Here is a 12,904-nt window from a genome sequence, read left to right on the forward strand (position 1 = left end):
TCACTCCAGCTGTGTCCCTCTTGTCTGCAGGTCGTGATTGCCACCAACATCGCAGAGACCTCGCTGACCATTGACGGCATCTACTATGTGGTGGACCCTGGGTTTGTGAAGCAGAAAGTTTACAATTCCAAGACTGGCATCGACCAGCTCGTGGTCACTCCAATCTCTCAGGTATGGCAGCGTCTACCCACAGTGGTCCTGAAAATCCTCTTTGAGGCTTCTCTGAAAATTTTTTATGATTTTGTATTTTGAACTTCATTGTTTTCAAAGATGAACCTTTAAGGTACTAGGGGCTTTTGTGAGATAAGGGACGTTTTTGTGTTGTTTGTGTTTAATCTTCAGGGTAGTGTTTTGATATTAAAAAGCCTCGTCAAATGTGAAATTAAAAAAAAAGTTTAACTTACCACTCTAGATTATAAAAATATAAAAGAACGTATTTTTAAAAATACCGTGCTTAGCCGCAGACATCTGAGGTAGTAATAATGCATGAGACGTTAATGTGTTTCTTTGGTTATTATGGAATCATTTCCTACTCAAATTATTTTTAAAAATGAATAACCTGGTCTGCCTTTTTGAGGACATTTTGGCTACAGCGTATCCAACATTGAAAAGTTCATTCTTTGGACAAAAGAGTTCCACTTCCGGGAGTACATCTCAAAGTTTAGTAGTGACTGAGCGCATGTCTGAGAGTAAGGGAAACGGATGTTCACTGAAGCATTATTTATGTGAAAGGAAACCTGGGAAAATTCTAGCTGAACTCCAGAAGGAAAGTCGTTTAATAAAAGATGGTATATCCACGCCATAGAATGTTGTGTGGCGTTAACAGGGTGGTGCGCATCTATGTTTAATGACATCAGCATATAATTGTGATGTGTTTTTTGAAAAAAGTGAGCTGAAACGTAGCATGAGCAGTAGAATCCAACTTTTGTTTAAAAATAAATAGCGCACGCGGGTATACAGTGTGCATGAGCGTGCCTGGGACTGAAAGCACGTAGTCAACACGGTCGTCGGGGTTATCTGTCGGTGGAGCTGCTGGTTATCATGTTGAGGGGGGTGAAATGCATTGTTTTTCTTTATGCTTCTACGTATTTTCTTAATATTTTATAAGAGGCACGTATGATTTTCGTCATCCATAAAAATCATAAGGCTGTTTTCATTTTGAGCTTAAGGTAACAGTAGCTACCACTTGTAGAGTTCTTAGTAAGTGCCAGGCGCGAGGTACTTGTACAATACACGAACTCATTCTCGCATCCATCCTCGGTGGTGGGTGTTGTTATTACCCTCATTTCACAGATGAGCATGAGGCACAGAGGGGTTAAGTGACTTGCCTAAGGTCACACAGCTGGGGGAGCCAGGATTGGAACCGGGGTAGTCTGGCCCCTGCGTGGTGGGTGCAACTTGCAGTGATTGAGAAATTAGCTGTACTTGGCCTCTCTGATTTGGAGAGACATCTGTAGAATGCTGTGGAGTCTGCCAGTGTGTGCCATTGCTGCCTGCCTTTGTGTGGTTAGAGACTTCTACTGTATCCTTTGGTTTGGGGCTGGCATAGGAATTTGTAAAATCCTGATAACCATTTTGTTTTGTTTTGTTTTGTTTTGAAAGTTCACTTATTTTGAGGGCGGGGGAAGGGCAGAATGAGAGGAGAGAGAGAGAATCCCAAGCAAGCTCTGCACTGTCAGTGCAGAGCCTGATGAAGGGCTCGAACTCATGAACTGTGAGATCATGACCTGAGCTGAAATCCAAAGTCGGACGCTTAACCACCCAGGTGCCCCAATCCCGATACCGTTTGTCATAAGACAGGTGGTTTTGTCAGCAAATTTCCCTCTTCAGATTGCTATTCACTGTTTCCTGGCAACCTGTGGTTAAACTACCTATATATCTTTTTTGTATTTTTTATTTTTTGTAATTTTTTTTTAATGTTTATTCATTTTTGAGAGACATAGAGCAGGAGCAGGGGACGGGCAGAGAGAGAGGGAAACACAGAATCTGAAGCAGGCTTCAGGCTGTGAGCTGTCAGCACAGAGCCCAACGCGGGGCTCGAGCCCACGAATCGTGAGATTATGGCCTGAGCTGAAGTTGGATGCTTAACTGACTGAGTCACCCAGGTGCCCCTACCTGTGTATCTTTTTAATTTAAAAATTAGTGCTCCTTTCCCTTAAATAGTGCGGAGAAGTATTACATTATTTGGGGGAAATAGGAGAAAAATGTTTAAATTATCCATAATCCTACTACCACCAACTGTCATCATTTTGATGTTTTTCGTGCCCATCTTTTTAATTTTTATTTTTTTTACCTTTATTTATTTTTGAGAGACAGAGAAAGAGCACAAGCGGGGGAGGGGCAGAGAGAGAAGGAGATACAGAATCTGACGCAGGCTCCAGGCTCCAAGCCGTCAGCACAGAGCCCGATGTGGGGCTCGAACTTACCAACCGCGAGATCATGACCTGAGCCGAAGTCAGACGCTCAACCGACTGAGCCACCCAGGCGCCCCTTGCCCATCTTTTTTTATGTTTGTTGCTTGTTTGCAAGTCTAGTAGTCTACTAAGTATGCAGTTTTGTGCATTTTTTGTTTATATATTTAATTTTCTTCATTATTAAGGTATAAAACATGTTCAACATCAGATATTTGCGAAAGTATAGAAAATAGAACCTATCTGCAAGCCTACCATCAGAGTTAGCCTCAGTTTTAGGGCAATTTTTTCCTTTTGCTAGTTTTTTTTTTTTTTTAATACAAAATTAGTATTATTTTATAACTTGCTTTTTCACTTCTATGCATGAACATTTCCTTCTGTCATTGAGAGTCCCAACCTGATTTTTAAAATGGCTACAAGAGTCATCATTGTTATGGTTAACGTTACATTTCTTTAGTTCATTTACATTTTTGGCCACAACTGTGGGGATGGTGTTTTTCATGTTACGCTTTTTCTATTGTGCCACACTATTTTGAATGTGTATTTCTGGGATCTTTATATTTCTTCCATTCACATTGCTTGTATTTGCCTCACTTGAACTTTCCTGAAATGCTGAGTTTTAGGGAATGATAAAAGCATTGATAGTCTCGGAAATGGTCCTAAAGGAAGTGAAAAACCCCACTTCAGATTTTTGCCGGTTGCTAAGTGTCCCCCGCCCTTTAGCAGATTTCCTGGGCAAAGCCGTTCAGCAACGTTTTACAGATATGTTACTTTTATATGCCCGCCCCTCTAGGCTCAGGCAAAGCAGCGAGCTGGCAGAGCCGGGAGAACGGGCCCAGGGAAGTGTTACAGGCTGTACACAGAACGTGCCTACCGAGATGAAATGCTGACCACCAATGTGCCGGAAATCCAGAGGACCAACCTGGCGAGCACAGTGCTCTCTCTCAAGGTAGAAATCACTGTCTTGTTAGAATGGGTTGGTGGAATACTCCAATCCTACGTCCATAGTAAATGAATGTCAGTTTTACGAACCTCGTTAAATACTTTAGTAACCTCCTGGAACCAGTCCCTTTGAAAGGAATGCAAACGGCTGTGATAACAGCCTCTCCACTGTGGGTCTGGGGCTAAGTTGCCATGTCTGCTGTGAGCACACGGTTTTTTCTTACCTTAACAGCCAGCAGGATACTTGGTTATAAAAGATTTTAGTTAGCGTTTTCTAAAAGGATATTAGAAAAATCTAATTAGTGCCAAAGTGTGGACAGGCACAGTTCCTTCAACCCTCGTCCAATTCTCTTCTTTTAGAATGGCAGCAGAACTCCCCGTCCAAAAACTTTGCAAGGGAACTGTCAGTACAGGTTTGAGACTGACCCTCTGGGAGCTTGGTTTTCATTCTGAATCATTGCTCTTCCTCTCTCAGTCCCCAGTGAGGACCCTCATTTTCTTTTGGCAGGGGGAGCTGCATGAATAATTTCCCAGATGATGGCATCCCCACCCCCTGACACTGATGCTGCCCTGGGGCCCTGGCACTCTACTGGTGCAGAGTGCTCTGTTGTAATTTATTATTCATTTGGTATAAGAGAGACTAAACCAGAGCTTCAGGAAAAAAACCCGGTTCACTCTCTGGAGTGAGAACAGAGCGGCATCTGTGGCTCAAACTTCTGCTCCGAGCTCTGAGTCCTTGGCAAATTTATCTGCTCAGCCCTCTGTTCTACGTTCTCCTTTCCAAAAGTGAGCTATTAATAGTATCTGTTGTGAAAATAAAAGATAATACAGGTAAAGGCCCTTGGCATAGTGCTTACTGATTGCTAGCATAATTCCTTGTAGTTGTTATTCATACAATAAGCATTTATTGAACACCTGCTGTGTTTATGGTCACAGTCACGTTAGGGGAGAGAAACAGAAGGCTTAGGTCCTACCGCATCCCCCTTATATACCCTGGGATGATGCATCATTCATTTGTTTCTTTGATTCATCAGATTAGCTAACAAATGTATTGAATGCCTACTCTGTAAGGCCCGCCGATTGCACTGTTATTGTGGTTTTGTGTCTGTGCTTTCCATTGTGAACTCTTCGAGAACTGGGACCATACCTTCCTTAGTCATCCTCATAGCCTGACAGGGTATGAGGCACTTCCTAGATGCACAGTAGTAATTATGTATGCAAGAGACAGCAGAAGCTGGTGTGCTGTTTTTTTGTGTGTGTTTTTTTTTTTTTAAATCGTGGTAAAATACACAGCACATTACCCTTTTAACCTTTTTAAGATATACAGTTCAACGGCATTCAGTACATTCACAGTGCTGTGCAGCCATCACCACTGTCCGTTCCCAGGACTTTTTCTTCATTCCAGACAGAGACTTTGTACCCCGTAAACTAAACCATCCCTTCTTTGCTCCCTCCAGCCCCTGGTAACCATTATTCCACTTTCTGGTCTCTGTGAACTTAATTTCCATGTAAATGGAATCATGCAGTATTTGTCCTTTTGTGTCTGGGCTGTTTTGCTTAGCATAGTGTTTTCAAGGTTCATTATGTTGGAGCATGTGTTAGAATTTCATTCCTTTTTAAGGGTGAATACTATTCCATCGTGTATGTCTTGTTTATCCATTCATCTGTTGATGGATATTTGGGTGGTTTCTACCTTTTGGCTATTGTGAATAGTGCTGCTGTGAAAATTAGTGTACAAGTGTCTGCTTGTGTCCCTCCTTTCTTCTGGGCATATCTAGAAGTGGGAGTTGCTGGATCATATGGTGATCCTATGTTTAACTTACTGAGAAATCATCAAGCTTCTTCACAGCGGCAGCACCGTTTTTGCATTGTCACTGGCAATGTATGAGGGTCCTGATTTTTCTACATCCTTGCCAACACTTGTTCTGTTCTTTTCCTGATTCTAGCCATCCTAGTGGGTGTGAAATGGCATCTCGTTGTGCTTTTGATTTGCATTTCCCTAATTACCAGTTATGTCGAGCATATTTTCATGTGCTTTTTGGCCATTTTTATAACCTCTGTGGGGAAATGTCTCTTCAAATCCTTTGCCCCCCCCCCCCCTTTTTTTGGAAAATCATCTTCCAGTAACTTTAGGGGGAAAAATACGTGTATATATATACGTGTGTATATGTGTGTGTGTGTGTGTGTGTGTGTGTGTGTGTGTGTGTGTGTGTATGTTTGTGTTTATATATATTATATATATATTTTTTTAAGTTTATTTAGTTAATTTTGAGAGAGCACGTGAGCAAGGGAGGGTCAGAGAGAGAGAGAGAGAGAGAGAATCCCAGACAGTCTCCACACTATCAGCACATAGCCCGACATGGGGCTCGAACTCACAAACTGTGAGATCATGCCTTGAGCCGAAGTCAAGAGTCAGATCCTTAACTGACTGAGCCGCCCAGGTGCCCCTGCCCATTTGTAAGTTGTCTTCTTTTTGTTGTTGAGTTGTATTTACATTTACTTTGAAGGAGTGGTTTTTATTTTTATTTTTATTTTTTTTAAGTTTTTATATTTAGAGAGAACGACAGAGCATGCATGTGTGTATAGGCGCGAGTGGGAGAGGGGCGGAAAGAGAGAGAGGGAGAGAGAGAATCCTAAGCAGGCCCCACGCTGTCAGTGCAGAGCCTGATGTGGGGCTCAATCCCACGAACTGTGAGATCATGATCTGAGCCAAGATCAAGAGACGGACGCTTAACCAACTGAACCACCCAGGGCGCCCTGAAGAAGTGGTTTTAAAAGTCTCCTGAGAGGAGCTCCTGAGTGGCTCAGTCGGTTAAGTGTCTGACTGTGGCTTAGGTCACGATCTCACAGTTTGTGAGTTCAAGCCCCGTGTTGGGCTCTGTGCCGACAGCTCAGAGCCTGGAGTTGCTTCAGATTCTGTGTCTCCCTCTCTTTCTGCCCCCCTGCCACTCGTGCTCTCTCTCAAAAACAAATAAACATTAAAAAAAAAAAAAAGTTTCCTGAGAACGTGTAAGCTTTCTGTCGGTCTGAGTTTTATGTGGTTCAGCCGTGGGGGTGACTGCTAATCTTGAGGATGACTTCCTACTTGCAATAGAAGAAACTGGAAAGAAGTAGACAAGTACTCTCCTTCCACGTTAACACTGGCAGGGCTGACCCTCCCAACACACACTTTCTTTCCTTCTTTTCTAGGCCATGGGCATCAATGACCTGCTGTCCTTTGACTTCATGGATGCCCCTCCGATGGAAACCTTGATCACAGCCATGGAGCAACTGTACACACTGGGGGCCTTGGATGACGAGGGCCTGCTTACTCGCCTGGGCCGTAGGGTAGGAGACAGACTTAACTTCTGGTCCTTTTGGGGAGATTCCCTGGCCAGCCTTCCATACTCTTTATTCTGTGCAAAATCAAACTCTGGGGCCCTGGATAAACTTTGAGGAGAATTCTAGATGCCCGTTTTTAAATTGGATTTTCCACTGTTACTTAAAACTATTTCTTCTTTACAGAAAAAGGAATTCTATCCACAGTTTTACTTCAGGATGTATATATATGTATATGTTTTTTAAATTAAAACAGTTTTCTTTTATTTTGGGGGAGGAGTGTATGTGCGTGCATGCGAGTGGGAAGAGGGGAAGAAGGAAAGAGAGAGAGAGAGAGAGAGAAAATCTTAAGCAGGCCCCATGCTCAGTGCAGAGGCCAACACAGGGCTTGATCCCATAACTGTGGCATCATAACCTGAACTGAAGTCAAGAGTTGGAGGCTCAACCGACTAAGCCACCCAGGTACCCCTCTTCAGGATATGTTATTGAGTCTAAATTTTAAAAGATGTCTGCAAAATTCCCATCTGTCCCGACAGTAGTTATGTCTTTGGTCACATACATTTCGTTGAGGTTTATTTGGGAAATTAAAAAACAACATTCTTCCGATAGAGAGAGGCAACTCACATCATCATGCTTGAGTCAATGTCCTGTGGTCTGTTGCCCCCTCGGACCATCAGTGTCTGATGCTGGCAAGTACCGACGGGTTTTCCCCAGGGCAACTGTAGTTTCTTCTTCTCCCTCTAGATGGCAGAATTCCCTCTGGAGCCAATGCTGTGCAAAATGCTGATCATGTCTGTGCATCTGGGCTGCAGTGAGGAAATGCTGACCATTGTGTCCATGCTGTCTGTGCAGAATGTCTTCTACAGGCCCAAGGTAGGGAGTTCAGACTCAAATTCAGGTAGGGGTGTGGCGAAGGTGGGTAAAATCAGCCTGTTGCCACAGAAGTGCTTACAGTGGACACTTGACAGGGTCACATAGGGCTCCCTGGAACTGCTGGGTGATTACTTAGTAGCTGTTGGACAGAAAACGATCCTCTATCCCACTTCTTGGCAGGATAAACAAGCCCTTGCAGATCAAAAGAAAGCTAAATTCCACCAGACCGAAGGGGACCACCTCACCCTACTGGCTGTGTACAACTCCTGGAAGAACAACAAGTTCTCCAACCCCTGGTGCTATGAGAACTTCATCCAGGCTCGTTCGCTGCGTCGGGCCCAGGATATTCGCAAGCAGATGTTAGGCATAATGGACAGGTAACATCTGGCGACTTTTCCCCATGTGTGAATTCAACCTGCTTGACCGTCATGTCTGTTGATCTCTAAATGCACCTGAGAGAAGTTACAGGCTCCTCACATAAGCTTTTTCCTCCAGCTTTTCCATCTTTGTTATACCTCTCTCCAAGCAAGGGTGCAGCTGAGAATCACTTCAGAAAGTTCCTAAGAGGTTGATTTATTAGTTGTTGAAAAATACTTAGTTTACAGGCATCTGGGACATTATTGGTAGAGTTGAATAAGATCTCTGGCTCTTACTGTATCCATCTTGCCCACTGTGGAGCTGTGCCTGTGGTACCTTTAGGTACCTCTTCCAGAGGGGAACCCCAGACTCTGGGGACCCATGGTGGGGGTGTTGGGCACCATCATTCTGGAAGACAGAACCTCTGAATGCAAGGTAGTCTCCCATCTTTATCTTCCCTTGATTTATTGCCCTGCTAGACACAAGCTGGATGTGGTCTCCTGTGGCAAGTCCACAGTCCGAGTGCAAAAGGCCATCTGCAGTGGATTCTTCCGGAATGCTGCCAAGAAAGACCCTCAGGAGGGCTACCGGACACTGATTGACCAACAGGTGGTCTACATCCACCCTTCCAGTGCTCTCTTCAATAGACAGCCAGAATGGTAGGTGGGCAGGGGCAGGGCCAGGGTCTGGGGGCAGTTGTGGACAGAAAGAACCTGTAAATTCTACTGCCATGTTACATTTAGGTGTTCGCCCAACCCAGCACGTTCTCCTCCGACATTGCTTCTGTTTCTAGAACAGTGGAAGCCTGAAGTGGGCACAGTATCCGGCCTATTCAAGAGAAATAAAATCATAGGGGTGAGAGGGAAGGCGGATTTTAGAGATTGTCTAATGAGGTGGTTTAAACAAGTTTTTTACGTAACATTTTTAAAAAATGGGACTCTTACCCACCCTAATATCAAACTGATAAGAAACCACGGTGCTGCCTTGCAGGGAGGATCGGAGATGCAGATTCTTGCTGCGTGGCCTTCCCCGGTCCCTGTGGCAACCCCCGAGGCTCCTCTTCAGGGCCCCAGAGTCTGTGTAGACAGCCTGAAAAACCACCCTCACACTCCACAGAGCAGGGAACCAGGTCCAGAGAAGGGCTGTGTTTGGCTTCGTGTCACTTAACCAGTTAGGGCCAGAGCCTCCTGACAGCTTTCTCGTGGGTAGAGGTGTGCAGGCTCCTCAGTACTGGGGTGTGGCTGTCGTAAACAGAGACTGCAGTCCCCTGAGGGTTCAGGCAGGGGAGTTAAGAGGGTAAAACTCAAGCTCAGCTGAGGCCCACAGGGGACCACGGTGACTGGAGTGGAGCCTGGATGGGAGGCTTGAGCCTGATCTCTGTGCCCCACTCAGGGTGGTGTATCACGAGCTGGTACTGACCACGAAGGAGTACATGCGTGAGGTCACCACTATCGACCCCAGGTGGCTTGTGGAATTTGCTCCAGCCTTCTTCAAGGTCTCCGACCCGACCAAGCTAAGCAAGCAGAAGAAGCAGCAGCGTCTTGAACCCTTGTACAACCGCTACGAGGAACCCAACGCGTGGAGAATATCCCGGGCCTTCCGACGGCGCTGAGAGGTGACACTTCTCTGTCTGCCTCTCCTGCAGAGGGGGCCCAGGGCTTGGACGCCCTTTTATTGATGCAAAGCTGGTCCTGAGGATGCAGCCGTCCAGTGACTGAGTATCTTCACGGGGCATTTTCTAAACTTGATTCTTATTTCTTCCCTGGTGGTCAAAATAGAAACAGGGATTTACGCCCGGTTTGACCAGAGCCCCCAGCCCTGACCGCCTCGAGGCAGTGTGGCCAGCTGGGGCTCGCAGCCAGTATGGGAGTACATGGCATCATCTCCACAAAACGGGCAACACGTGGAGCCCTAGGATGGGAAAACGGAGTTGCGAGCATCTGACGCCCAGACGTAGCGAGGGCCCTGACGCCCGAGCTGGGACTCTGGAGGAAGGGGCCGCGGAGCTCACTGACAGTGTTGGCCCCACTTCTGCCCCTGCCCAGCCCCTGTACTCTCGCTTAACCTCTTGGAAATATTTATTTTCTTAAGGAAACATAAATGGTTTTCTGTGGCCGTTTCTTCTAGCTGAAAGGCTAGGATATTGGCCTGGGCCCAGGGTGGGGAGATTTGTGGCTTTGGTGCACATGGTGGAGAGTCCCCTGTAACCAGAGCTTGGGGCCTCTTTGGGCTCGGAGGTGACGCATAGCCCAAGCCTGCAGTCGTATCTATTGACACCCGCACGAGCCCGGTGTGGCTGCACACGGTCCCATGATTAACCACATCCACTGCCCCAGTCTGGGCGCCTGAGTGGTTACAGATGCAGCATGTGGAATCCAGAAGGCTCTCCTGGCTCCCTCCGCTGCACACCACACAATGTGCAGTGTGTCCTTTTCCCTTTTGAAACATGCAAGGGACGTCACAGCTTTTGTTTTGTTTGTTTTTTGTTTTTATTCCCCCTCCCCCCGCCCAGGTCCTCGATGGGCTTTAACAAAGAGTTTTTATGGTCAAAGCCTCTCGTCCCCCCACCACAAACAGAAAACCCACCGAACCCCTTTCAGAGTCAGCTTGCTGTTGCCGAGTGGGTTTCTTGTAGCATTTGGTTGGGGAATAGCCACCTCCCAGCGCCCCTGTCATGGCTCCCAAGGAAGCTCTTGACTTTGAAGGACATCCCACAGATGCTGCCAGGCCAGGTTGTTTCCAGAGCTTCTGGAAAGCTGGTCTGGATGTGGAGCTTGTAGGGAAGCCCCTGGGGGGTTGGACACCTCGTATAGAACTACTGACTTGTCCACCAGATGCTGAGTTTATGACATTCTAGGATGTGAAAGAACGTAAGCTGTTGTTGGGCGGCAAACTGACCACCCTAAAGACGATTCAGAGAGAATCCAGCAGAGAAGAGCACAGGCCAGGGAGTCTGCTGACTGAGATCCCCACCCCTTCTTTGAGTTGAGTGAGCGCCTCCAATTCTGTTTGCTCCTGGGAAGCCCTGGCCGGTAATTAAGGGCAGGGGATCTTTGTGTGTTCACCTTTAAGGCCCTACGGGGAGAGAGAGGCAGGGATGTACAGAGGAGGAGGCCGAGAGCAAAGCAGGGGCTGGGCACCCAGCTCCCCAGTCTCTAAGAACTCCCTCCGGGCTTGGCAGCCTGCCTGCCCCAGCTGAGCGCCCAGCACCAAAGACATTGGCACCTAGGAGATGGTTATGGCCCTGAGGGCAGGGTGGGGAGGTTTGGGATTGAAGCTGAGGTTGAGAAGGACATGTTCCACAGGCAAAGGTGAGAGACAGCAGGGCTAGCCATCTCCTGTGGGTTAGGTGAGCAAAGGACCCTGGCTCTGTGGGTGTTCCTTAAACAACTGTCCCAAGAGCTGTCTCTCTGCTATGTCAAGGTGGTTGATGTCTGACCTTCCGACTGGCCATCAGGAAACAGCATGTCGGCAGCATCGCTGAGCCTGCTCAGAGGGAGATGGGCCAGATTGGGAAGAACTTGCCTGCTGCTCCCACACAATGGGGCCCTTGTTTCTCTTCCTCGAAACAATATTTCCCGAGATTGAGTGACAGGTCAGGAGAGGAGGTGGGTCTCCTGCAGGGAGCTGGAATCTTCTAGGCCATTCACCCCACCCCGCAGGAGCCTAGCTCAGGGATTTCCTGCCCCTGTGCACGTGCTGAGTCTGTGCTTGCGTACGTGGGGGGGACCATCCCCGTGGGGCTCGTGTAAACTCTACCGCTGGGTCAGGCTCCTCGGTCTAGGGTTCACCTTCATCCAGTCCGGAGCTTGATTTCCCCTGGTGGTTGCTAGAAGCTGCCTCCTCTAAGCAGTGGCCCTCCAAGGTTAAGGATTTGAACAAAGAGCTGTGAGGAGTGACTTGTTAATAAACATTTCAGAGGGTAGAGGTCAGGCTGTGGACACCGTTTCTCACCCAAATCTGTCACTCCTATACACATACTCGGGACCTCAGGGTTTCCATGGACTTCTACACCTTCCTACCATGAGAGCCTGGTTTTAATATGGAATTAAATAACATGCATTTTTTTTAATGAAGATTTTTTTTTTAATGTTTATTTTATTTTTGAGAGAGGGAGAGAGTGCAAGGAAGGGAGGGGACAGAGAGAGAGGAAGACACGGGATCTGAAACAGGCTCCAGGCTCTGAGCTGTCAGCACAGAGCCTGACGTGGGGCTCAGCTCAAACTCATGAACCGTGAGATCATGACCTGAGTCAAAGTCAGGCGCTTAACCGACTGAGCCACCCAGGTGCCCCTACATTATATGTATTTTTAAAAAACGTATATTTTTAAAAACTTGTGTTTTATTTAAAAAGAAAATGTTTTAATGTTTATTCTTTTTGAGAGAGAGAGAGAGTGTGAGTGGAGAGGGGCAGAGGGGGAGACACAGAATCTGAAGCAGGCTCCAGACTCTGAGCCGTCAGCACAGAGCCCGACGCGGGGCTCGAACTCCCAAACCGTGAGATTGTGACCTGAGCTGATCGGATGCCTAACTGACTGAGCTACCCAGGTGCCCCTAAAACTTGTATCTTAAAAGTTTATATGGGGCGCCTGGGTGGCGCAGTCAGTTAAGCGTCCGACTTCAGCCAGGTCACGATCTCGCAGTCCGTGAGTTCGAGCCCCGCGTCAGGCTCTGGGCTGATGGCTCGGAGCCTGGAGCCTGTTTCCGATTCTGTGTCTCCCTCTCTCTCTGCCCCTCCCCCGTTCATGCTCCGTCTCACTCTGTCTCAAAAATAAATAAACGTTAAAAAAAAAAAATTAAAAAAAAAGTTTCTGTTCCCTTGCTCTAAATTATAAAAGTTGTTTTTGGTTTCTAGGAAGAACAGTAATGTTGCTTTTTATTTGTGCATAGTGGCTGACCAGCACCCTTCCTTTGAGGGCTCGGGGACTGGGGACCCAGGCTGTTCAAGCCTTTAGGAGGGCTGGGCCAGCGCAGCCTCGGCGCTGCAGTTCTGGTTTACCTGA

The 12,904-nt window shown here is 46.9% G+C and overlaps 1 protein-coding gene across 1 annotated transcript in view; it reads left to right on the forward strand.

Moving 5' to 3' along the window:
- The window catches only part of DHX8 (DEAH-box helicase 8), a 30,327-nt gene extending 20,311 nt beyond the window's left edge, over positions 1-10,016 (forward strand). Inside the window, exons 17-23 of the mRNA XM_060645966.3 lie at positions 31-171; positions 3,205-3,360; positions 6,543-6,680; positions 7,416-7,544; positions 7,725-7,921; positions 8,381-8,560; positions 9,294-10,016. Of these exons, the coding sequence (XP_060501949.1) occupies positions 31-171; positions 3,205-3,360; positions 6,543-6,680; positions 7,416-7,544; positions 7,725-7,921; positions 8,381-8,560; positions 9,294-9,513 (1,161 nt within the window). The 3' untranslated portion in view covers positions 9,514-10,016. The remainder of the gene's footprint in view (positions 1-30; positions 172-3,204; positions 3,361-6,542; positions 6,681-7,415; positions 7,545-7,724; positions 7,922-8,380; positions 8,561-9,293) is intronic.
- The last annotated feature ends 2,888 nt before the right edge of the window (positions 10,017-12,904 follow it).

The sequence above is a fragment of the Panthera onca genome, chromosome E1 (assembly GCF_046562875.1).
Source record: "Panthera onca isolate mPanOnc1 chromosome E1, mPanOnc1 haplotype 2, whole genome shotgun sequence".
NCBI lineage: Eukaryota > Metazoa > Chordata > Mammalia > Carnivora > Felidae > Panthera > Panthera onca.